Source organism: Sceloporus occidentalis, unplaced genomic scaffold (assembly GCF_023333645.1).
Source record: "Sceloporus occidentalis isolate IW3139 unplaced genomic scaffold, rSceOcc1.0.p SCAF_3, whole genome shotgun sequence".
NCBI classification, from domain to species: domain Eukaryota; kingdom Metazoa; phylum Chordata; class Lepidosauria; order Squamata; family Phrynosomatidae; genus Sceloporus; species Sceloporus occidentalis.
This window is the reverse complement of record NW_028316983.1, coordinates 86,676,751-86,704,336: the sequence shown is the minus strand read 5'-3', so window position 1 is coordinate 86,704,336 and position 27,586 is coordinate 86,676,751. Positions and strand designations below refer to the sequence as shown.

The window sequence follows — 27,586 nt, the reverse complement described above, 5'->3', positions numbered from 1 at the left end:
CAAATACTTTGGAAAGTGGTTTTTAAAAAGTGTGACATGTCCAGTCTAGTAGCTCTTCCATTTTTGTCAGGTAGCTGTAAGAAGTTATGAGATGATGTGCAGGTGGAACTGAAGAGGATACCTTTTGTTGATTTTAGAGCTTGTGTTTGAATAACTATTCCACAGTTATGCTTGGATGCTACTTCTCCACGGATAATCCTTTGAATTACGGAATTGCCTGGCATGTTGGTTACATGAGGAAAAGTAGATGTGGAAAATGTTTCCCATAGTATCAAAAATGCCACTACATTTGTTTGTGTGTGGCCTTTTTTTTTAAGTCAGGGAAGACACTATTAACAAATTTCTGGTGAAATGCACTATATGCCTAATGAGGCTTGCCCAGATTGTGACCTACTAAGCAAAATGCAAGCTACTCAACATGCATTGTGGTCCCTCTCCTTGGTCTTGCTGACGTGTCTGGGCTGCAGAAAGAGGAGAAGCCTTGCCGAACTGCCTTAAATGGCAAGTGTCCTGCATTTGGCTTGGAGGGTCATAAACTGTACAGGTCTGAACTAATTGGTCTGGAAACATCAATGACCTAACTGAGCACAGTAACCAGTATGACAAATTGTTCAAAGAAAATGGAAATTGCTGTTGAAATATTGGGATCCACATACAAAGAAAAGAAATAAGTTCTTAAAAATGAAAAGGGTAGTTCCTGAAAACTGGAACAAAGATTGCAACTCTGAAAACCCTTAATCTGCAGACCATCATAGTCTTTTGGTGGTGCTTTGATCAGTGAGAATTCTAGTGATGAACTTTTGTAAATAATTTATTAGTTATATATGTATAGCAACTTCGCCCGCAGTGTGCTCAAAGCAGCCTGCATGACTTCTGTCTTCACAACAGGCCTTTGAAGTAGGTCGGGTTGAAAGAGAGTGATCAGCCCAAGGTCAAGGATTAAGTTATATGTCTTAGGCAGGACTTGCACTGAGTCTTTTCAGGTTCATGTACAATGGCATTCCACTGATTTTGCTCTTGATTTTTTAGTGGAGCTTTATGATGGTTTTATACACAGATCTGATTAGCGAATGTTTTCTGCACACATTCAGGCTGCATCTGCATAGTCCAGAATACTCCCAGAGCAGCCCAGAAAACTCTGGCCACAAAACTGCCCCAAACTCACACTGTTACTTGAGCACTTCAGAGCAATGTCAGGCAGCTGCACATCCCACTGTGCTGCCTGCTGTTGCTGGTGTGAGTTGCTTCCTCTGAGACCAAAAATGAGGTGCCCAGCATCTATCACATGGCTGGGCACCTTGTTTAGACTTCAGAGGTAGTGAATTGTGCTGGGGCAGCAGTGCTGAATGGCACAGCGGGATGTATTGCAAATAGCCACCCAGCATTGTTCCAGCAGGCTCCAGATGTTCTGGGAAGATCTGGAGTAAAAAGTGAGTTTTTAAAATCCATTTTAAGTGTGGTGTAATGCAGGTTTGGTGCTGAACTGGCCATTCATAGTCAGAATAGGGGACTGGGCCCTATGTTATCTGGACTGATTACTGTGAGGAGATGGGAAGAATGTGTTATTTTGCCCGTGCGGACATGGCCACACACTTTGGTTTATAAACTATAACCTTGTTTTATGAAAACGCAGAAAATGCTCCTTGCTCATCCATAAAACCCACTGGATGATCTTAGGCAAGTCACACTTTCTTAGCCTCAGGGGAAGGCAATGGCAAATCTCTGAACAGATCTTGCCAAGACAACCCCATGATAGGTTCACTTAGGGTTTCCGTAAGTTGGAAACAACCTGAAGACGCACACAACAACAGACTGATTCTTGCTAAATTTCCTTTTCTCGGACTGTGATGTGTAGTGTTTTTGTTTTTCATCTTCCAGATTATCATAAGCACTGGGTATTCATATTAAGGAGTTTGATTCGTTTCCTCTCTCTGTGTAGTTTCTCTGGTGAGTGGAATTTTAGCTTGAAAAATAGATCTAATTGCTTGAAGAGTTTCAGGGAGTCACATGAGGATTAGATAAGGCCATAGAAGTTTGCTTTTTGGCATAAAGGCTCAGTATTACATATGAAAGTTCTTGCACTTCAGTACGTGCATTCATGGATATGTCTTATTGACTTTGTCAGGAGTTGTTTCCAAGCAGCATACGTAGATTTATAAAATCAAGGAATAATACAGAAGAAAGTGGTTTCTTGTATCACCACCTTTTATTCCAGGGCTGAAATGCACAAAGAGCGAAATAATATATTTACGTCACATAGATACAGCATTTTGATAACACTTTTATCTGTCATAACTCTATCCTCTGGAATTCTAGGATTTCTAGTTTGGTGAGATAATTAGAATCCTTTCTGCTATACAGTCCTAGTTTTTGTAGTTTTGGCAGAGCACTAGCATTTCTAGCAAAGAAATCTAAGTACTTCATTAAACTGCAAGCCCGAGTATTTCTTAGGATAGCACCATGTTGATTAAAGTTGCATCAAGCTATTATTACTTATGTAGTGTGCATATGTATGCTCAGTTTATACAATCAATTTATAGCCAGATTTTTCATAGAAACTGTTGGTCCGCCTGTAGTTACAAATAAGTAAATATATCCTAACATTTTCAAATGTTGTTTAGTCAAAATTCTTACAACAAACTGGTAAAGAACCAATATTAATGTTTGGAAACATGACTTTTTTTGGGTACAGTTCCCACAATCCCTCAACCAGCATGGCATCTGAACTTAATAGCTGGAGGATTTGATGAGCTATACTTTAAAAGAAAAATGTTTACAAGCTCCAATTATTATTCTCCCCTCACTCCACAATATAGCAGATGGCAAGATTTGAGCTAACAGCCAAAAGGCACTGAGTATGTTGATGGCAGAGACAAGGTTTGAACTGGAGAATTCCCGATTCCTAGCTTAGTCTCTGTATATTACACCTCAGCTGCTTTTATGAATTTGTCAGATTCCTCCTTTAAAGTGATCTCATCTGATGGGAGCTATGCATTCTGGAACAGTGAATTTCACAAATTTATATATACTCTGTATAAAATGTACGCTCATTTGTTTTCTCAAATCTACTACCAGTCATTTTAATAGAGTGACATTGTATTCTGGTGTTGATCACATTTGTTTTTCTTATCATTTTCATCCCACATGCCTACTCTGCCCTTCTTGGCAAAAACCTGTGTCCATTGTTGGCCTAGTATATCCCCCTCCCAGTTGCTAGCTTCTTTGATGATCTGGGTTATGAAAGGTGTTGTCAATTTCATGCTTTAAAGGCTTTAATACCACTTCTCCAACATCTGATAGACTCTGAAGAGGCTATCAAACTGTGGTAGTCTGTATGCTGATTATTAAGATTTAAAGCACAGCTGGTTTGGAAATGCACTGCAAGAATTTTATGGACACATATATAATCCTTTTGAGATATGCTTTTGTTTTCTCCTGCTTTGCCTAGTTAGACAATTTAAAGGTTAGGGCTAAAATATTTGATAAGGATACTCATTTAGGAGACTGCCTTCAACAGCCTGTGTTTGATCATTACATAATGTTCACTGCCTGAACATTAACATCTGCTGATGGGTGTTCTCCTTAGTGCCTCAGCGTGATCCAATATTGGGAGCATTGCCCAATAGAGAGATATGGGAGAGGGCCTTCATGGCTGTTGTATCCTAATACAAAGCTACTGACTTTGAACTCAGACATCAAGTTAAAACATGGCTATTCACCCATTGGAGGCTTAGTGAATCACATCTTGGTCTTTTTTGTTGGTTCCATTGTATCATTTATTTTGATTATTTTGGACTGTTGTAAATTGTAAATTGTTTACATTGTTTTAAAACTATTTTTATTGTTTATACTCCACCCTCAAGTTTTTGAATATAAGATGGGAAAGAAATACTTTAATGAATTAATAAATGTTTCTAGATTATTTTCAAGGTTATATACAGTATTTGCAACATTTCTCAGCAGTGTACAGATATTCATTCCTTAAGCAAAAGAGATTCACTGTACTGTACAGTGCTACCTCGGGTTACGAATTTAATTCGTTCCGCGGCGCCGTTCGTAACCCGATACATTTCGCAACCCGAAAAGCCGCTGGAAAGCCGCTGGAAAGCCGCTAGCCGCGCTTCCGATTTGAATTTCGCGCCGAAACGCGCCGAAATGATTTTCGTAACCCGAAAAATCTTTCGTTACCCGGAACAGTTTTTTTAAATCTAACTTTTTCGTACCCCGGAAATTTCGTAACGCGGTCAATTCGTATCCCGGGGTACCACTGTACTTGTATTGTTGATGAAAGACAATACTTAGGTTACTAAAGCAGCAGAATTTATGAATCATGGGAGCAAATGAAAAAGTTGGAAGACATTTAATAGTTCAAAAACTGCTGAACTTCCTTGATAGCTTAAGAGACTTTCTATGGCTCCTCTGAATTTATGACCTCATTCCTCCTCTGTTGTCTTTCTCACTCCATGCCAGATTTGTTAGGGACTGAGATAGGTTCCTGTAGATCAGGGATGGAAATCATAGGGGCTTCTAGATGTTGTTGGAGTGCATCTCCCATCATTATTACTATTAGTGTGCTCATTAGGACTCATGGGAGTAGCAATTCAGCAACATCTGGAGGAATACTTGCTTGCTATCCCTTTTTTAGATCAATGATAACATACTTCATGAATGTTTAAAATCTATGACATTAACACATTTTAAATATAATAGAGTTTTCATATTGAGTTCATCTATAGAAACAAATACATGCGTAAGCCAACTGAACTCAGTAAGACTATATATTCTAGATGGAGTTCCATTGCATCTCATGTTTCTGTTTCATTTTTTTCTTACCCCATCAGTAAAAGCAGCAGGCATATCATATAGCTGAGTAATGGAACTTTCTTTTTCTAGAACGGTGGCTGCCGAAGTTCGGAAGCAGATTTCAGGACAGTATGGGGGATCACCACAGCTTCTCAAGAACCTTAATATCGGTGGCAGCATTTCTCATCATACAACTGTAAGTATTTTAAATATATATTTAAAAATGCGTTGTGGCGGATCACAAATTTTAAAGGTTACTTTTCTAAATTTAAAATCAAGTAGTTCATAGATTGCATATCCAAAATACCTTAATATAATTTAATTTGAATCTCCTACTGAGATTCAGATGAGAAAAATGAGAGCATGCCCCTTTGAAATAATAACCAAAAAAAGATTTCAAACCTCTTCTGAGTATTTTAGAAGGACATAATTTTCTTACTACTGCTACTGTTATCTTCTTAGTATTACTACTATTATAAATATAATATAAATATAGTAGTCAGTGACTCTTATAAAAGTTTACTAAAGTTAAAATTGATAACCTAAAAACGCACATCATACAAAAGTTAAAAACAGAATTAAAATAAATGTAAAACAGGGCCAATAAAAATAAAAACAAATACAAATAATAAAGCACATTTTGAAAGGCCCTTTCTCCTTGAGCAATCAGCCCTTGAAAGCCTACTGTAGTAAAAAGGTCCTTGTCAGCCTACAGGAAGATAACAAGGAGGGTGCCACTCTAAACTCTTTAGGAAAGGAGTTTCAAGTGCTGGGAGCAGCCACTAAGAAGAGTCTTTCCTGTGTTCCCATCAGATGCACCTGTGAGGGTGGTGGAATAGAAAGGAAAACCTTCCCTGAAGATCTCAAAACTCAGGCAGGGTCATCTGAAGGTTACTGTTATTCAAATAACCTGGACCTGAGCTGTATAGGGGTTCATAGATCATAACCAACATTTTAACTTGTGCCCAGAAATAAACTGATAGCCATTTTCAAAATCTGAAATGAGAACCAGCCATTTCAGGTTATAGATATCTTTTACAGAAGCCACCTGCTGGAATTTTAGTTTTTTTTAAAAAAATAAAGACAAATAAAAATTTTCAGCAGTTGGAAGTACGGTGGAATTGTATGGCAGGAGTAAGATTCTGCATTTCAAATAAATTGATAATATGTTAGGTTACTCATTATTTATGAGTTGCAAACAATATTACTGTTAGTGCATTGGTTTTCTTATGGTGAAGGTTAACATTAAAGTGTTAGTAGTTACCAATGATATTTCCAAACCCTAGGTTAGTTTTTATGATTACAAAATGAGAAACCACAATGTATAATACCAGTCTCCACTAAAACTCAGGAGGAATACTGGTGGTTTGAGAAACTGAAAACAACATTCAATTGTGCAGTTACGTTTATAAAGATTATACAATAAGTCTATGTCTGTTAGATATTATTAATTTAAAAGGTCAGGACAGACAGCTCATTCTTCAAACTGTTCTGTGTTAACTCCAGATGAAACAAGATTGGTTGTCAGTCTCAACCTTTTTAGGGATACACCATTAGATTTGTTAGAATTAGCTGCATATTCAAGATAACTGTGCTAATCTCTAGAACTGCAGCACTTTCAATGGCTACCTTGCAGGTGTGCTCAGGCATTTGCAGTATTTCTACACCTGTCTAAAAATTTAACAAAGGGAGACAGTCTCTGTACTCCTGACATTTCTTGCTGAAAAAAAGCCAAGGAAAATTTAGGAGAGCTGAGAAGTGGTGTTAAACTGATCCCAATATGTTCTAGGTTATGCTTCCCGTTTTGAATACTTGCACTTAAAAGTATTCCCACTGAAGTTGCTGGGACAGCTGCAGTGTAATTGTTATGGGTTGCTACCAGCTTCCTGTGTACAATGAATACATTCAGATGCTAGGAGAAATGTTATGTGTTCATGCTAAGTTCTCGCAATCTTAAGACAAGGCAGTAACTTGAATGAATGACCTGTATAATGAAATGATAGACTGCAAATCACCTGACAGGTAATGTAAAAGTCAGGTTGAAATTAAATAAAAAGCTAGTGCATTTGTTAAACCTTGCTTCATTTAAATATGAAAAGGTCAATGACTCTTACACTTTCCTTTCATTTCTGAGACATTTCTTGGAACGTTTGCCATTGCCCAGTGGGGTATTAGAATTAAAGCAAGATTTATCAAGAGAACTAGTTAGAATTCATCCTCTCTATAAGACATCACCCCCTCACATCCCCAGTATAGTTCTGCCAGCTATACTGGCAAAGAAAAGATCAGTTGACTGTATGAGGCACTGGGTCCTAGCTGCATAAAGCTGCAGGCCAGATAACAATTGCATCCCTTAGACTAACTTTCCTTAATCTGATGCTTTCCACATATGTTAGACTGCATTACTAAAACCAGCCAGCTAGCATAACTAGCTGAGGGATTCTGGGAATTGTAGGCACATTTGGAAGGGAGGAGGTGCCTCAGTCATCAAGATCAACCTGTGTAAATACAAGACTTGCTGTGATCTGTCATGAACGAATTAACTAATTAAGCTCTAAAAGTTTGTTATGAGTTTAGACAGGAATTTTAACAGACAGACACTGAGAGGACAGAATCACAAGGCATGAGCTTATTGCCTGGCAGACACTCTGCTTCTAGCATTCTCCTAAAAAAACATTTTCTAGTTTTCTTCAGATTTATGCTTTAGAGAGCCAAGGGAGAATTTGGTCTAGTTCTGAGAGTTGAAATGTGTTCACACAGTAAAATGTCTCATCTCCCTGCAGGTGTCTTCAAATATCTTTCAAACATAGAATTCTATTTTAGCATCTGGAAAAGTGGGTTTGGAAACCCATGAATTGCTGAAATGCTTTTGTTTGTGAATCTTCATGATAACACTTTTTCTTGACACCCCGCCCCCCAAAGTTTTGTTGCTCTTGTCAGCAGTTCTCAAACTTGAGTTTCCAACTTGAGTTGGAAACTATATGCCCCAGCATCCTAATTCACTGGCTTTGGGGAGTTGCCGCACAGGTTTCAGGGACTCAGATTTGGTAATCACTGTGAGTTGTGTAACAGAAATTTCAGGAAACTTAAATTTCTAGGATTTGCAGAGCAATAGGATTGGCAAGAGGACCTAGTAATTGAAAATCCATAAGTTTATTTCCAATTGTCGACAAAGGAAAACAATGAACTCAGTGGAATTCAAGTTCCAAAAGCTGAGACCCCGAACAAGACAAAATGGCTCTTTTTATATTATTCAAGACAAAGAAGCTTCTTCTATACACCTGATTGGCTAATTACAATTTAAACATACAGAATTCTTACAATCAGAACAGAAATACATGCATACATTAAAACTGCATCATCACTCCTTACCCCCTCCTGTAGCCTTCCTCCTAACCTTGCTTCTGAATGTCCTTATCTCAGTAGTTTATGTTATGTCTTTTTACTGGTGCCAGCTTCCATCCAGGTCAAGATGCACTCCTTATTCCTTTGCTCTAGTTTTCAAGCCTTTATTTCAAAAACCATCTCTCTGGCTGACAAAGGTGACTCCATCTTTCTATAGTTTTTTATTTCAACAAGGAATATTTCCACCACAAGTTGTGTTTTAAATGTATTGTTGATTCCTAAATAAAACTGGGGAAAACACACACCACACAGTCCTCTTCTCAGGGTCTGCATTGGCTGATGTCATCCAAGGAAGACTGTGTCCCTTATGTGTTTGCTGTTTGAAATGACTCTGAAAGTGGCCCTGCAAAGGGAAGAAAATGAAGCTAGTACCAGAGGTTTGTTGGCAGTAGCAGGAACAATATTTAAGTTACTTTAGGCACTATCTAATAGAGAAATGTGTATTTAGATGTTCCTTAAATGAGGAACTGGACCTTTTTGTTTCAGCACAAGCATTGAGCAAGGTTAAGTACTTTATACAAATATTATATAACTTATATAAATTAATGTAAAAATTCAGAGTTAGAGCATCAGTGTCTCAATTTGTTAGCCTGCCTTAATGAAAAATGAATGGGGATTTAACTTTGTGACAAAGTACATAAGGACCTATTCATTATAGCTGATTATATTTGCAGATTGATAAAAAGTAACTGAAGTAACAGGGTGATATCTTATGATAGCCAGCTATATAAATCCATCTTAATCATTGATATGTGTAGTCCAGTGGTGGTGAACCTTTTACATACCCAGTGCCCAAACTGCAACCCAGACCCCACTTATTTATTGCAAAGTGCCACGTCCTTCTGGCTTTCTAGTAAGAAACTCTGGCACACTCTATGCTAGGGCAACAGCATGTGTGCCCACAGAGAGGGCCCTGAGTGCCACCTCTGGCACGCGTGCCATAAGTTTGCCACCACTGGTGTAGTCCATTAGACACAGGATTTCTTTTAAAAAATGAAATGTTTTTTTTATATCACTCTCACAATTTCTCCATAGCTGGGTGCAGAATGATCCCATCTGTGTTGATATTCTTGGTGGACCTTCCTAGTGAATAGTGCTGATGTCATCATTTCATGTCTGGCTAAGGGCATGTAGTGAGACACTTCAGCAATCCTGCCTGCTCCCCCCCAGGAAAAAGCTACAGTAGCTTTTTAGCATATGTGTGTATGGGTGATTTGTGCATAGTGGGGGGAGGGAGGGAATACCAATACCAAACCCTGCAGTGCCCCCAAAAGAACATCCACAAATATAAGGGGAAATGTGTGGGTGTTATGTCCCTAAGAGAAATCTGACCACCGATAGGTATACACCAGACATTATTGAATTCCAGCTCCCAAGCCTCTTCATTGGCTATACTGGCTAGGGCTGCTGGGAACTATATTTCAGCAAAATTTGTGAGATTGCATAATTCCCATTTATGGGAAACACCACTGTTCACCTCCAAAAGAAAAATGAACAGCATAATCTCCTGTCAATGTGACCAATGACATGTTTTTGAAGTTACTTTTATTTATTTAATTAGGGTATTTGTGCATCCCACCCAGGGTGGTTTACAATATAATCTATAAAAGTTATAAAAATTATAAAAGCAATAATCATGGGACAACACAAACAGTAAAACACTGTAACAGACCAGGACAGCAGAGCAGAATGCTCATTAAAATAACTAGGACTTAATTCAATATGAACTCATTAAAATGCCTGAGAAAATAAAAATGTCTTAACCTGTCACCTGAAGGATAATCAGGAAGACACACTAGTTGCATTTATTTTGGGAGAGTGTTCCATAACAGGGACACTGCACCCTTATTTCTGATGGTAAGTTCAGCCTTTGTGGAAGGCTTAAATTGAGGCAGGTTCTTCATGATGCAAAATGCCTATTCTTAGTTGAACCTACTTCTCTTTTTCCTTTTTAGCAAACAGCAAATTCTAAAATAATCTTCCATTGTTACTTTCCTATCTGCCCTTGCATCCATTTCTTCTCTGCCTACTTAACCATTTCCTCCACCATCCATCACACTCACCAGTGCTGTCCTAGGAGTCCAGTATTATCCTAGAGTATATCGATAATGGCGGCGCCCGTGTAGACAGGGTGCTGCCATTTTGCTGCCGCTAGTATGTACTAGGTTTAGGGAGCATGTGCATGGTGCGCACTCCCTAACCCTACTGAAGCTGCTGCCACACCACATTTTGTCCGTCTGTACCGGGCCATAGGCATGCTCTGTAGTTCAGTTTCCATTCTCCACTAGGACGTTGTGTATTTGGTTAATTTTCTTTTGGTCTTAAAGGAGGTGTAGGAATCATTGCAGCCTGATAGATGTTGTTGGACTGAAAATCTCAGCATTCCTTGCCATTGTGTTGCTGGCTTGCTGATGGAAGTTGTAATCCAACAACATCTATCAGGCTGCATGATTCCCACCAACTGTCTTAAAGGGCGAAGAAGAGAAATGCAAGTTTAAAAATGGCACTGAGAGATGGCTCAGATGTGCAGTCGGTCCTGCAACAGAAAATGGAGAGCCTCGTGTAGGTTGCCACAAAAGAGAGAAGAGCATTCCATGCAGTCAAGAAAACAGTCTTCTGCAGAAGAGAGGCAGACAAAAATATTTAAGTATACAGTCTTACTTTTTTGGGACTTTTACAGAGTTGACCTCACATAGCTGAGCATTCCATATGCAATTCGTTCAGTTCACCTTCTGAATCTCCTATTGGCCTACTGTGTAGTTGTCTAGTCTCTGTGTGTACCTGTTATATAAACATCTTGGCTCCGTAGATGTGTAAACGAGTGTGAATTCTTTGTGCCATAGCAGTACCTGTAGTTAGGTTTTTGTATGTGGGATGAGCAGGCGAGGTGAGTGTATGGGTGGTGTGAGTAGATTGGGATTGATAATTAACTTGCCAACTTTTGCCATATCCAAAATGTAATAAAATACTAAATATATATTTTTAAAGGGATAGGGAAATATTACAGTGTGTGGATCAGGTTTATTTGTAAGGGACAGTCTGGTTGCCAGGAAGTGAAAGTTGCCTGCCAATGGTGGACATGTATGTGGTAAATGGTATTGCTGAATGTGAAAGTGTTGCTTTACAATTACACTTTGAATATTTTGCAAATAGGAATTCCAATGGAAGTTGGTGATGGGGGATTAGGCTGTTTTGTTCCTGTGATTTTAACAGCAGCTTGATAAACTGAAATCAGCAACTCAAACAAAACAAACAATAAACATTTATATACCGCTTCATACCGAATTAACTTCATTTATATACCGCTTCATACCGAATTAGCAGTGTCTAAGCAGTTTACAACTGTAAGCTAATTGCCCCCAACAATCTTGGTACTCATTTTAGCGACCTTGGAAGGCTGCAAGCCTGAGTCAAGCTTGAGCCCTTTTGCTGATATGGAACTTACAACCTTATGGTTTTGAGTGACTGGCTGCAGTACAGGGATTTAACCACTATGCCACCAGGGCTCCTTAATTCAAGTTTTTCACACCATGGAGGTAAATATTATCAATTGTGAATGTCTACATATCATGCTGTTTAAAAGGCCAAGCTGGAGTAGATGGATGAAAACTTAGCAAACCTATTTGCAGATTTCAAAGACGTAAGTAAGATCATGCTATAAGCTTCTTTGTTTCACTTAGGTCCTGTAAAGACTGGCACTTCGGGCTGGCTAGGGGGCGAAGTTAGAGCGTAGCATCTCCACAACACATGCCTCGGCTACGCTCCCAGGGCGCATTATGCTACGTGGCATCACGGTACTCCTCCAGCACTGCATCCATATGACACAGTGCTGAAGGAGCACCATATACCCGTGGCACAATGGCTTTGATGCTCTTTTCAGGGCACAAAAAGGAGCTGCTTTTTGCAGCCCCTTTTCGCACCCCGAAAAGGCTGCATCGGTGTTGTGGCTTGTGGTTCCTGCAGCCCTGATCTGGCTGAAGAAGGGGTGGCTGGAGGCCATCCCTTCAGGGCTGTTTATACAACCCCTTAGTCTCAAAGGGGCTACAAGATCCCTTTGCACACTATTTTCAAATTTGTTAGTAATGTGGGGTGTGCTGTGGGATCTTGAAAGATTAAGCATTATCTTCAAATGCAACACAATATGGGATGAGGAAAATAGCAGAGTGAATGCAAAATACATTAGTGAGTTTTGCAGAATTCTTTGAGACAGAACAACAGCAGAATGCTTTCAGTATTGTTTTCATTTTTGCTGTAAACAAAACTATCTAGAAGGAACTGTACTAAATCAACAAAAGAATCCCCTGTTTTCTTATTCCTCATATTAGCTTCTATTTTCTATATGTTTGTGAGGAAACAAAGGCAAATCTGTATACAAATTTGGAGACCCAGGGTTAAAAGCATAAGAATAGGACCAATAAAAATACTTGGCAACCCTAGGGAGAGCAAGATTACTAAAAATATTTGGAAGCTGTCAAAGAGATCTTGCAGTTATCCTGTTGGGTACCATTGTGCTTTTCATTTTGAAAGGAGAACACTGATATTCCAAGTAAACAGAGACAACATATTAAAGACATTTTGGGTTATATTTCGACTGGAGATTAACTGGGGAGGCGAGGGAATGGATAATGAAACTCTTTACTGAAAATGCCAAATTAAAATTTGCTTTTACTTGTTTCCCTGTTTTTATTTTTGAATGACAGAGGCAGAAAGTGCTGTTAGTACTACTTATGAAAGTAACATGAAACTTCACTACATCCAGGGTGTTTTCCTGCATATCAGAAGTGGCTTTTAGGATTTTGTCCTGTAAAAGCACAAAACAACAACTAATCCCCCATGTTACCATTTCGTGAATTGCAAGTGTTGATGTAGAGGGGAAATGATTTTAGGAATTACCCATTTCCTTTCTGGGTGCTAACTCTTGTGTCTTTAACTATTGCTCACCAGGGATATTTAAAGTGCACATCTTTTCCCATTACAAACCAGCCAGTGCCAGCAGAAGCTTTATTTCTAGAGTTTATATCTGCTCTGCAGATGTTACAAGCCAGTGTCTTTCTCAAGAAAGGACTTGGTAGATCATCTTATTGAGCAGGTACAGATAATCTTATTGAGCAGCTATTGTTGTAACTGTTGAGACTAGCGAGTGGCTACAGGGTTAACTTTACTGTCTGTCTAGACTGCTCAAGGATCTTATCCTTCTTTGAATATAACAGAACAGACTTTGATCTGATTTATTTAATGCCTTAGATTCTCCTTTCCCCTGCTGTTTTGCTTGATAGTAAAAATGCAGTCTTATTGATTGAGCCAAGTAGGTCAAGCATCCATTGCCATTCTTTCACATTGACTGGCATGTTTGCTGTTGTTCTTTTATAGAGAACTTAACATGTCTTCAAGGCTTTGAAAACCATGAGTAAATAGAAGGACTTCCCCTTTCTGATTCTCTTTTGTTTCAGTCTCAGCAAAGGTCTGATGTGCTTGTACATACATCAGTACACATTTCACTATTATATCTTCAGTTCTTGGTATTTCTAGTTCAAGGACTGCTGATTACAGGGCTGAGAAAGACTTTGAACATTTGCATTATAGTAGTACAGTAGACCCATGGTATCCACTGGGTTTGGTTCCAGGACCCAATGGATGCCAAATTCCGTGGATGCTCATTTCCCATGAAACAAAATGGCATAGTAAAAATGTGTCCCTTACATAAAATGGCAAAATCAAGGTTAATTTTTAGAATTCATATTTTTTTTGAATGTTTTAAAGCTGTGAATGCTTGAATCCTTGGATTTGGAGGACCTAGTGTACTCTTAATTAGGCATGGATAAATCAATTGAATTATGATGAACATTTCTTTCATGGCCAGATCAGAGCATTTGAGAACAAAGGACAATGGACTAGGCTCCCCCCTCTTCCACTTTTGCCTTCAGCTGCAGCATATTTGGTCCTGTCTTGACAAAATAGCTTGTGCATCACATTCCATGACACTTTAAAAATGAACTGGCACTAGGAAATACAACAGTGTTGTATGGATGGAATAACAGATAGACATGCTTAGCTAACACATTGCTCATGTTGTATTGCAGGGATACAGGTACGAGAGTAAATAGAAACAAGAATTGGCGAGCTGAGAGAAGCACTAAACTACAGCAAAATACTGTGTTTGACATCCAGGGAAGGACAAAGTCGATAGGAAGTGGAGTTTTATTTTCAAGTTAGTAAGGGAACATAACAGTGAAGAATAACAGAGCCTTAAAGACAAAACGCTTGAGTGTCCTTGTAATAGTCCGGTTATAAACATTTGAGACAAGGTTTTACCATGCAAGCGCTGACAACCTTAACTCCTCTCGTGCACACTCACCAACAGACCTAGGCTGGAGGATAATAGCTTATATAAACCCAATCTATCAAACTGGTATCTTACTTTAGTTAAGGTCTCTGTGCACATTTATATGGATGTGAGGTATGTATATCTTTAGGCTGAAGATCCTCTTACAAGAGATGTGAATTATTAAAGACGACCAAATATTTATTTATTGTGATGACCAGTCATGAACAGTCCCTTTCTTGTGGCTGTGAATCTGATGTAGAATAGTGTACATTTTCTCAGTTACCCAAATACAGCTATACATACAGATGCCATTAAATTCAGCCTTTGTTTGTGGAACTGGTACTGTCCATGCTGGCTCGGGGAGATTCTAGAAATAGACATCTAAAAAAGTAACTTTTCCAAACTCTGGGTTCTCCCAAGAAATGGTATACCTGAATTTTTGACAGTGAAATTAACCTTTCCAGGAAAAAAGGACCAACTAAAGTCTGACTTGCAAAATAAAATATTCCTTACTCTTTATAGCCTTTAAAATAATACTGTGGTTTGGGTTTTTTATTACCTATAATGTACAGAAACCATTACATACTGCCCAGTTTAATGTCTAGGGTCTAGCAATATGACTGAAAAATGTTGCATGTTAGCATTATTTTAAAAGGAAGTACAGTGGGCCATTGATACTGGCTGAGGCAACCCCTCCTTGTATCCTACTTGGATACCAAAATCCATGGATGTTGAAGTCCCATTTAATAACATTGGCATAGTAAAATGATGTTCTTTGTATAAAATGGCAAAATCAAGGTTTGCTTTTTGGAATTCATATATTTTAATAGTGTGCATTTAATAGTGTGCAATTAATTAATCTGTACCACCTTGCATTGCGTTTTGGCATGGCGGGGTAGGGAAATTTTAAAAAAAGCTAATTCCCTAATATTCTTCAAAGTAATTCATTCTAAGGAATGCTAATTATTGCAGTGTGTCATTGCCAATCTGTGCTTGGGTCTTACTGTCATAATTTTGGATGGGGACAGAAAATTCTTGATGTGCCACCTAGGGATTGCAAAGATCTACCGTTCTAGATATTAGATACATTTCTGTGCTATTTCAGCAAGATCTTGATACCAGGTTGGGAATAAGACGAAAGAGTGGGGAGACCTCATAAGAAAAGAGGAACTCATGAAAAAGAGAGTAGAAGAAAGGTGAGAGCCAGCGTTATGTAGTGGTTTGCGCATTGGACTACAACTCTGGAGATCAGCGTTCATTTCCCTGCTTGACCATAGAAATTCATTGGGTGACCTTGGACATGTCACATACTCTCAGCCCCAGAAGACCCTGTGATAGATTTGCCTTAGGGTCACCATAAGTTGGAAATGACTTGAAGGCACATAACAACAAAGAGGGAAGATGTTTTAAGGAGCAAAACTAGAGTGAAAGAGTTTTCTGTTTGAGTTCACATTTGGGGGTGGTGGTAGGATGGTCTTAAACATATAGGTTATTCTGGCTCCAGTGTGAATCATAGAATCATAGAGCTGGAAGAGACCACAAGGGCAATCCAGTCCAAACCCCTGCCATGCAGAAACTCACAATCAAAGCACCCTCGAGAGATGGCTGTCCAGCCTCTATGAAGCTGGGATGGGTGTGTGCATATGTAACCACATAAAGAGGTCAGATTTCAACATGCCTTCACAGACAAATATTTGTGGTGGGATGCTAAATACTAACATCTGTATGTGTAGCAGTACACACACTGGTTTATTAGAAGACAAACAAAGGTCAGCATATGTAAGATTTTCCTGCGACTGTGTGTAGGTATGAATAGATCATGAAGGTAGAACAGGAAGAGATGTAAAAATGGGCCTTTAAGTGAAAATGAAGCAATAGGTGACTTTATGCCTACATTATTGGATGACTTAACAACAGTTAAAAAATTCCTAGCTGAATGTAATAACCTCTTAACCACATTGGTAAAATTACATTTGCATTCACAAACGAATTTTGTGGCCACCAAGGAGCGAAACATGCCACCTGGGATTGATAAAGCTAGTACACCCCAAAAAATATCTATCACATTATGTGATGAAAATAACTCAAGGAAGGAACTTAAGCGAAAGAGCCAAAATAAGAAAGTACTAGAAAATCCTAGGAAAATTTATAAAGCATGTTTACCCTTAAATCCCCCAGATTCTAGAAAACCATTATCCGGAGATGAATATAAAACTAGAGGAAATCTCTCTTCCCAGAACCCCTTGCCAGAGAAACTGTTGACAGATGTAAAAATGGAATCAGCTTAGCTTTCTACTTCTCTCTAGTTTGCTTGAGAGCATTGTTGTCTGTTGTGCATTAGACAACATATTCAACTTTTTAGTGAACCACATATTCAGCTTTTCAGTGAACTTTTAAAAACAAAACAACCTAAACTAAAATAATAAAATATTTGCCCAGTTAATCTTAACCTTTCTTATCGGTGTCATTTGAAGGATAACTTCAAAGCTTAACTGGCACAATATCCCATGGCCTGCTATGGCTTATTGAGGAAAGGTCTAAATATTGTTTTCTTAATAGAATCTGGCAACCTTTTCACCAGAGGGATGGTGCCAAGAAATCCCTTATAATGATGGCTCTAGCCAGAAAAAAGATAGGTTGACCTTCCAAAGCTCTCTTTCCCCGCCTTTCCTCCATAAAAAGCTAGAGTTTAAAATAATGCGTTTGTCTTTCATCTGCCAATAAGCTGACACAAACTAGTTCCTCTTCATAACCATGAATTTATGTTTTGCCTGTTTACTCAGGTGGTAGGTAATATTTCGGGCTGCACAGATGGCGAGGCTAATGTTGGCTTCTAGGCTTGACATTTATGTTTGTTTACATCTTCATGCTATGATAGTCAACTGAAAAGGTGTAGGCATGAAATTGGGATGCCTTAACTGAGGCTGGAAGTTACTGAGCTTCTGTGGCCTTCATTGACCTTGCTTCTCAGAATGAAGTCCCTGGTGTGTTGGTAGTTCATTCAGCAGAAAAAATACATTACTTGAAGAGGGAAGAAAAACTATATATCCTATTTATCTAGAACAGAAATCTTATTCTTCTGTCTCTGTTATGTCATACTTTCCAGATAGAAATGATTTTGCACATGTTGATGACTACCTTGCCTCACATTATTCTATCCAGCCCCTGATACATTCGTTATTAGTCTGAATATGTAAACAGTCCAGGGAGACTGAATTCAAAGGCTGAAAAATTATAAAATATGTCTGTTATGTCTGGAAACTGGCTGGCTCATATTTAGCCATCAATCCCATTAATGGTCATGTTGTTCATGTCAATTCCCAGAAGCCCAAGTCAGCACAACTAGTCGTAAGGAGATATGGTCCAAAGCCTCCAGAAAATCAGTTATCCAGCTCTGTTGTATCCCATACCATGAGAACATGTGGAACATAGTGTTTAAAAATGATAAATACCATTGGACAACTCAGTGAGTCAGTTTTACTATACTGTATATGTTCACATTGTCATTGGTTACATTGAATTAGACATTTACATCCCTGTATATTTATTACATATCCTAGCATACGTCTCTATCTCACGTCAATCAGTTGTTTATCTATATGTTGTGTTTCACTATCCCCAAACTGTTTATACAGTACTTGCTCTTATTTGGGTTAAAAATTCAAATCTGGAGCCATTCAGAGTTGTTTACATTCCAAAACAGAACATTTGACATGGCTTGGAATAACAGTCCTTTGCTCTCATTTCAGCTCTTGAGCCTAAATAAAATTCTAAATTTTAACCATGCTACCACAATTCAGTATACAAAAAAAAAAAAAAAAAAAAAAAAAAAAAAAAAAAAAAAAAAAAAAAAAAATTGGTAATAGTGCACAGTAGTAGATTTCCTTGTGCAGCTTGTTTCCCAGCAGAATTACTGGTAATTTGAGCTGGCAGAAACAACAGTGGTAAGTTTTCAGCAGTCGTAATAGTAGATAAAACCCTTATTTGTTTATGAGAGGCTAATGCAGTCCCCTGACTCTAGGGCCATGATGGCAAACCTATGGTATGCATGCCAGAGATGGGATACCATTTCCCCTGGCACGTGGTGGGGAGAGGAAGAAGAAGAGGCACATGCCTGTTCCTCCTCCTTCCCGTCCATCCCTGGCCTCAAGTTGCTTTTTCGGAGGCAGCTGAAGGCCGGGGTGGTATGCGGAAGGAAGAGGAAAAGGCGCATGCCTGTTCCTCCTCCTTCCCGACCCTTCCCAGCCACCAGTTGCCTCTCTGAAGGCAGCTGAAGGCTGGGAACGGCACAAGGGAAGAAGGAGAAAGAGGTGTGCGCCTGTTCCTCCTCCTTCCTGACCCTTCCTGGCCTCTAGTTGCCACTCTGGAAACAGTTGAAGGCCGGGCACAATGTGGGAGAGGAGGAGGAAGAGGGTGTTCCTCCTTCTTCCCAACCCTTCCTGGCCTCTGGTTGCCTCTTCAGGTGAATGGCATGGGGGAAGGAAGAGGAAGAGGAGCATGCCTGTTCCTGCTCCTTTCTGACCCTTCCCAACTTCCTGTTGCCTCTCTGGAGGCAGCTAGAGGCTGGGAATGGTATGGGGGGGGGGGGGGAGTGTGCACTTGTTCTTCCTTCTTCCCAGCGTTCACTTGCCTCTCCAGATACAGCTGGAACCTGGGAATGGTGTGGGGGACCTTCCCTGGCCTCCAGTTCCTCATCCTTTCTGACCCTTCCTGGCCTCTGGTTGCCTCTCCAGAGGTAGCTGGAGACGGGGGGCAGCACATGTGGAAGAGGAGGAAGAGGCATGCACCTGTTCCTCTTCTTCTTCCCCTCCTGGGTCTTCAACTATTTTGGGAGAGGCAGCTGAAGGCCTGAGAGGGTGGGGGAAGAAGTCCTGCCCTGGAAGTCCAGCCCTCTGGAGGGCAGAAATCCCACCCTCCATAGGGTGAAAGTCCTGCCCCCATCACTGGGTAACACTTGGTGCCAGCAGACCTTTTTGTTTGGGCACTTGGCCCCTAAAAGGTTCACCATCACTGCTCTAGGAAGTTGCCTATCCTTATTCTAAGGATGTCAATGTAAAAGCTCTTAGGGTGCCACATGCCATTATTGAGCATTAATGCAATTAACCTTTTAATTTTTGGAAACTTATTACACATATATCTTGCCTTTATTCCATGGTGAAGCAGTTTTTATAGGGACTCACATATGGTTCTCCTCCCAAAAATTAATTAGGTCCGGTCTACACAGATTAAGCCATGCTGCTGTATCAGTTACATTCGTACCAGGTCTAGGATTTTAATTTAATCATGTTGACACGGTGTATGGTAGGGAATACATGTTGATGATGGTGGTGGGGATTATTGAGAGTAGCAAGGTCTGGGCTGTGCCAGAGTTTTGCAAAAGCTAATGTGTTGATGTTAGCATTACCTGAGTTATGTTTTTAGTTATGTCTTGAGTTACATTTTAATAACATATTACTTTCTAACTGTTTCTGGCACTTAGAAATGCAAAATATGTCCAAGAGCTTCTCAAAAAGAACCTTTCTGCCAGTAATGTTTTTGTTGTTAATGGTTTGGGTATTTGGCAGGTATGTTATTTTTCTAAAATGTTTTGTTGACCCCTCACAATGCCCCCAAGCAATGTGTTTTACATGACTTCCAAGATCTAATGGTCTAAATATGAGGCTGACTTGCTGTGTTGGGGCAGCTAAGGAACCTGTTTTTCTCTCATGTGCTTTAGCATGGGGGGCTTTCATCTAGATGTGTCTTTCCTGATTTTGGCATGCACATATTAATAATTAAGTGGATTGGCAATCCCTGTGGATTGCTGTTATAGGTGTCAGGAATGACAGATATGCAGTAGGGAAGATTACATATGCATCTTTTTATCTAATAAATTTTAAAAATTTGCCTATTCTTTTGTGGTTTTGTTTTGTTTAAAATAGGTGCCCCTTACTGAGCCAGTGGATCCAGTGGATATGGAAGATTACCTTTTTGCACACCCACTTGCAGTGGATTCCGGTCCTTTGAGAGATTTGCTTGAATTCCCATCTGATGATATTGAAGTTATTTACAGCCCCAGGGAGTGCAGAACCCTCGTATCAGCTGTACCTGAAGAGAGGTAAGGGATAAATAGAAACACATGCAAATATGTTCAGGAGACAGCCCAGCTGACCCTGCTGAAAGAACTGGATCTTGTCTTTTCATTTTTTTTATTCTTTTCACACTCGCAGCAGTACACTGAGACCAAGGCTGTATCTGCATGTGCCCAGTAATACTCCTTCCTCCATTTTCATGATGATCAGTCCAGATGACACAGGCTCAAACCCTGCTTCTGGTGTAAACTGCCCTGATGATCTATGACCATTTTAACCTGCATTATATCACAATTATAATGGAGACCTTTTGCTCTGGATCTTTCCCGATAATCCATGGCCTGTTGGAGCAACATCAGGCAGTTGTTTACAGTGCATCCAACTGTGCTGCATACCGCTGCCAGCATGATTTGCTCCCTCTGAGGTCAAAACAAGGTGCCCAGCCATGTGGTCAATGCTGGGTGCCTTGTTTTTGGCTTCAAGGGGAGTGATCCACACTGGTGGTGGCAGGCTACACAGTGGGACACCCATCTGAACACCAAGCTGCCTAGTGTTTCTCCAGAGTGCCTGGAGTACTTTGGGGCAGTTTTGGGGTCAAACTACTCTGGGCTACTGCCAAAGTATTCCGGCCCATGTAGACTTGACCCAAGGCACCTTGGGGAAAAAAGGAGGTACAAGATTTAAAAGGAAGAGAGAAAGGGGTTGTGGCAGAAAAGGGAACTGCACCTTTGAAATTTTTGGCTGAGATAACAAGGAAAATAAATAAATAGTGGATTGACTATCGAGGTAAAAAGCAAAAGACCTATAGTATGAAGACCTATAGCACATGAGGGTGCAGGAGCATAACAAGAGGGAGTTTTTGGAGAAGGGAGAAGGAAGGAAATATTGTCTATGTGAATCAGTTAGGATGGGTTACCTTCTATCTCAGTATTGCTACCCCTGAGGGGTCTAACTAAGTGATTTCTTTTCCTCAGACAGTACCAGATTTAAATGGGAAGACAGCAAGCCATGTTGTTTAGGCCTAAAAATAAACTCACTGATGGGTTGTTACTCAATTTCATGCAGTGAATGGAAGACTTTTTCTTTGAATTAAGAGAAAAGGGAACCCTATAGTATCTAGAGATAACTAGGAACATACATGATCACAGAATGTCAGTGGTATATATTAATATAATATTGAATGATTGTTTTGTCAGCTGAAAAAATGTATTTTTGTACTTTGTAGAAATCATACAAATTTCCTCTTTTCTTATCTATAGTGAAATGGACCCACATGTGAGGGATTGTGTAAGAAGTTATACAGAAGATTGGGCCATTGTGAACAGAAAGTAAGTTATGTTTCTCCATATAGAAATAAACACTTGAATTGTGTGGAATTCATAATTTGTTAAGGAACAATGGCTATACATGCAGATCTCCTGTAAGATCATTTAGCACTTCTCCAAAAGAAAGATTATCATTCTGTAATATTAGGGGAATACCCTGGCTCATTTCTTTACACTTATATTTTTCCCTGTCAGGAAGAAAGTGAAAGGTTTTTGTCTTAAATAGATAAGCAGAGAGATCATTTGCAGTGAATGAATACCGTTATCAGTGGTTTGACTCATAAGTTGTATGAGGATGGGGTCTTTTGTGTAAGGCTGCAGTCTGTGTCACATCTACTGTCCTTTACTCACATTTGTTATCACGTATTATCACAAAGGCAACAAACTAAGATACTTGTACAATATAGACTCAGTGAAGGAAATGCAAAGATACCCCTGAAAAGGTATTGGAAGAGAATGAATAAAACTAAGAACCCCTTCAGAGAGCACAAGAATGTTACTTGCTTGTCCAAGGGCGCAGTCACTCAGTACCAAAAACCACATGACATACAGACAATTGGAGAAAATACAGCCATAACTTTATTGATTACAGCTGAAAACAGGGTTGGCCAAATGCTTGGGTCCGGATCCAAGCATTGACCAACCCACCTGTTGATTGATGAGCTCAACTCATCTGTTAATTTTGACTGAACCTGAAGTGGGCAGCACTATTATTTTCTCTTTTGTATGCCTCCTGTTACTTTAAAGAGAAGATAAAAGAAAGAATGGAGTGGAGAAAACAAGTTGGAAAGGGGATATAAAAAGAAAGTAAGAGGGCCATGTACTATATAAAATTAAAAACTTCCTGTGTTTTAGCTTAGGTGTAAGAGCAGAACCTGGCTCTAAAATTGATAAAACACTATTGCCTGAGGAATGCCTGCCATTATTTAACATTGTTACTGAATGACCCAACTCTTAAATTGCAAGCACTTGTGGTTCCATATCGTGGGAATGCCAGAAGCATCGTCCAGTAACTGTACTTTGTGAGTGGGTGAATAAGGAAAAACAGTTAATCTACCATTCCCCCACGTGTAATGGGTCAACATGTTAATACATCATCTTCACAAAGTGGGTGGAAACATATTGATTGATTGATTGATTTTATATGCTACTTTTCTTCCAATATGGGAGCCATGGCGGTTTCCAGAGCAACAAATTAGAAATGCTTACAACAAAACATACGTCATGTTGCAGTATTATCCAGCCTAAGTTACCTAAGTGCATGTGAAGAAGTTGCAATCTAGTTCTTCTCACAGAGAATGACTTTTTAAATAAAGTATATCTTGTTTAACATTGATCAAGAGAAAAGCCCAAGGATTTGGAATTTAAAAATAAAATTATCTGGTAGTAATTTCTTTTTTTTTTCTTCCTTTTAAATTTTTTTTTCAATTTCAAGGATAATAATAATAAATAAATCGTTTATTTATAGCCCGCCTTTCCTTGAGATCAAGGCGGGTTACAACATTTCAATAGCAACAAACGATAAATATAAACAATACGATATACAGCAAGTCAAACATTAAAAACAAGAGTTAAAACACAATTTAAAAAGCATACAAAAACTAGCCAAAATACAAGTGCAAAGGAGGGGGGAGAGGAAGCATTACAACATCTGGGGGAAAGCTTGTTCGAAGAGAAAGGTTTTGAGTCTCTTCCTAAAAAGGTCGAGGGAGGGGGTCGAGTGGAGCTCTTCGGGAAGCAAGTTCCATGACTGTGGGGCTGAGATTGAAAACTCCCTCTGTGCAGTCGCAGAGTGTTTCGAAGGTGGAACCATCAAAAGTTGCTTCCCGGCAGACCTGAGTGTGCAGGGCGGATTATATGGGGAGAGGCGGTCCTCCAAGTACCCTGGGCCCAAGCCATTTAGGGCTTTATAGGTTATAACCAACAGTGTTCCTGCTTTTAACATTTGTCAGACAATAATAGCCAATCTGTTCCATTTGGCAGTCCTCAGTGTTGAGTGACAAGTTCAATCCGACCCTTACATCTAACGTTGGTCTTTATTCATATTTGGAGTCAGAGAGGAGGCCCTGATGAGACTGGAGATCTGGACCCCACAAATCTTGATATTTCATGGACTCCTAATGGCAAATTCTGGGATTTCCCACTGTCCTGATTTTCCAGCATGCTGAACTCGGGGAGAGCTGCCATCTAAATAGGAAGCTCTCTTCTCTAAAATGTTATCTTCCTTAAGGAACACTTAAGGAAGGCATGGAGTTAGCAATCTTCCCTAGGTAGAACCATTCTACCTAGTTCAATAATTCTCATATAGTGTTGGTGCCTCCTGAGTATTTCCTGAGGAGCATCCTTTACCCATCTGACATGTATTTGAATATCTAGCAATCTTTGACAGCTGATATCAGAGCTTGGAAATGCTCTTATGGACTGCAAGACCTAGACTGTCGCAGCCAGCATGGGTGCAGGCCCTGCTGCCTGGCAGATTCTGGGAATTGAAGCTCAATTAAAGTAATTTTTCCAAGCTCTGGCTCATATGATGCAAGAAAAGGTTTGCACCCAGCATAAGAATCCTGGGTGGGAATATATGTTCAAAATATCACTTGAGAATGCAACATCCATGAAGATATCCTAAGGGGAAAGTTTGTCTTTGACAACTACGGTAACTTAGTAGCTGTGTGCAACAAGAAATTTAATGGAGTAAAGTGAGCAGGCTGGAGGGGGAGAGACAGATCATTTAGTTTTTTTTTTCTGCAGCTAGTGCAGAAAGCAAACAGGCTGCTACAGGAAGGAATCTTCCTCCTTGTCATCTTCGTCCTCCATGTCTAATATAAAAACACAGTAAGCTGTTGGAGAAAGATTGGTCTCTCCATCTGTGTTCTGCTGTTCTTCAGCAGGTGAGGTAACATTTTCACAGGACTTGGAAAAGGAAATGCCTAGTAGACTACTTTGGAGGTATGAATGAGAACATGACATCATGCCATTATGATCTGGGACATGGAAGATAGGAACATGTGTAATTTTTTGTGCTGATTTTATGTTGGAATAGCTTGTGCTGCTATTGTACTTCACGTAGGCTTAGAATATGAAAGGAGACATGTATATCACATTGATACAGGAGGCTTTCTGGCAGCCAAGAAGGCCTTAAAAGCAATCCTTTCCATAAAAAAACAAAAAACAAAAATGAAACACTCTCCAGAGCCATGACAAAAAAACTCCAGTAGATCAGTGATGTGAAAGACACAGTTTACTTGGATTAAATGAAATATACAGGTTAGGGAGGGAAATAACTTTTGCAGTTATTAATTTCCGGTTTAAAGTAATAGCAATAGCAAGTACATTTCTATACCACTTATCAGTGCACTTAAAGCACTCCCTAAGCGATTTACAAAGTGCAAGCTAATTGCCCCCAACAATCTGTAAGCTATAGTAATTACTTGCCCTTGCATGTGAGGATGAAATAATTGAGTATCCACATCCTTAATCCATTAAATTATTGTGCCCTCTAGGTATCATCCCACTGTTGGCTAACATGTGAATATGCTTTATGGGATTCTATGAGTGTGTGGATATTTGGGTAGTGGTGCTTTATCTTCATTATAAAATGTGTACTCTGAGCTAAATATAAGGACTTGTAAAACTCCACCAAAAACCATTGGACTCCCTCCCTTCCTTTAACTAAAGACTAAATTTCTAGTAAGGTGCTTAACATTTCAGATATTTTTAATATTTTATGGATTTTTTTTGTGGGTGAGGATATTATTTAATCTATTCTTTTCTTTTTAACAAAAATAGATATCACAAACTGGGAACAGGATTTAACCCAAACACATTAGACAAGCAGAAGGAGAGGCAGAAAGGCCTGCCCAAACAGATCTTTGAGTCTGATGAAGCTCCAGATGGCAACAGTTACCACGATGAACAAGTAGTGTACCTTATCAAATCTGCTGTCAAATATATGTGTGTGTGTGTGTGATAATTCCTTCTTTGATTTATATTGTAAACTGCCCTTGATTTCTTCAACCTCAGGATGACCTTAAAAGACGATCCATGTCAATAGATGATACACCCCGTGGCAGTTGGGCCTGCAGTATATTTGATCTGAAGAACTCTCTCCCAGATGCATTGCTTCCAAATCTTCTGGACAGAACTCCAAATGAAGAAATTGACCATCAGAATGATGATCAGAGGAAGTCCAATAGACACAAGGAGCTTTTTGCATTGCATCCAGCACCAGATGAGGTATTGGCAAGATACTTAAAATTTAATCATACTAGCCCCCTCCTGAATTCAAATACCTCTGGTTTGTGAGCACTTGCCTATTATAATATGAATAGATGAAGCCTTCCATTTCATGAAGTCAGCAAAGAGAGAAGAAAAGGAGAGCATCAAGGAGACTTCTGGAGGCAACCAAGCTGGGAAGAAGTTTGGGAAGGAAGCGTTCGTTTTTCTTGCATCTTCCTAGCCTAGCTGCGCCCTCCAGAAGCAACCAGGCTGGGAAGAGGCTTGGGGAGCGAACGCTCCCTCGTCCTGTATCTTCCCAGCCTGGCTGCCTCATCCAGAAGCAACCAGGCTGGGAAGAGGCTTGTTGAGAGAGCTCCCTCGTCCTGCCATCTTATTACCATATTGACTCATGTATAAGTAGGCCCAGTTTTTTGGGGTCAATTTTGTAATGTAAATTTTTAGACTTATAGACAAGTATATACAGTACATGCTGGGGAGCCTATGTGGTGTAATGATTTCAGTTTTGGATTAGGACTCTGGGAGACCAGGGTTCAAATTTCCAGGTAGCCATAGATGCCCCCTGGGTGACCTTGGACAATTGATAATATTTCAGCCTCAGGCAAGGGCAGTGGCAAACTCCCTCTGAACAAATCTTCCAGGAAACCCCCATGATAGATATGGTTTAGGGTAGGGGTAGGCAACCTGTGGCCCGCGGGCCGGTTGCGGCCCGGCAAGGCCTTGGGACCGGCCCCAGCCCGGTCCTGCCGCCGATTGCCGCCGGGGCCTTTGGGGGGCAATTGTCTATATAAGCCTCAGAAACATGCATTTATACTAACATTTTTTTAAAAATCAGCAATTTTTTTCACGTGTCCTCCATTTTTTAAAAAAAGTGTCTTCAATTTGAAAATTTTGTCCTACATTTGTCCTGGTTTATTTATATATTTAATTTTTTTTTTTTTTAAAAATATTTAATTATTTATTTTTTGGCTTCGGCCCCCCAGTTGTCTGAGGGACAGCAACCCGGCCCCCAGCTCAAAAAGGTTGCCTACCCCTGGTTTAGGGTCTTCTGAAGTTGTAGGCACAAACCTATATTCTGTTGCCCTTAGCGTGAGCCCTATTTAACTCAGCTGGACTTACTTCTGAGTAATAGACATACATAGAATTGCATTTCCTACACATTATATACTGTTCTCTATAGCCACGAGGGTCTGCGAATTGTGTGAAAATAAAAACTAAAATTACCTGATGGAATGTTCAGGATTCTGCCACATTCCTTGATGTCATACTTCCCAATATAGATTTTGAGACCTTGGCTGTGGCTCAGAGGTAAGCAGCTTCTCAATGTGATGGATGTGCTACCGTGCCCCCCCCCCCCCCAACTACTGGATGTCACACTACTGCTAAATGAGCTATGTGGCTGATGCCAAGGATTCCAGCACATT

The 27,586-nt window shown here is 39.7% G+C and overlaps 1 protein-coding gene across 11 annotated transcripts in view; it reads left to right on the top strand.

Moving 5' to 3' along the window:
• DOCK7 (dedicator of cytokinesis 7) overlaps positions 1–27,586 on the top strand; it is a 163,402-nt gene that overhangs the window by 14,664 nt on the left and 121,152 nt on the right. For all 11 annotated transcript variants that reach the window (XM_089515317.1, XM_089515316.1, XM_089515315.1 and 8 more), the window contains exons 2-6: positions 4,894–4,999; positions 20,455–20,630; positions 21,864–21,932; positions 25,716–25,845; positions 25,950–26,162. In XM_089515317.1, coding sequence (XP_089371443.1) covers positions 4,894–4,999; positions 20,455–20,630; positions 21,864–21,932; positions 25,716–25,845; positions 25,950–26,162 — 694 coding nt within the window. The remainder of the gene's footprint in view (positions 1–4,893; positions 5,000–20,454; positions 20,631–21,863; positions 21,933–25,715; positions 25,846–25,949; positions 26,163–27,586) is intronic.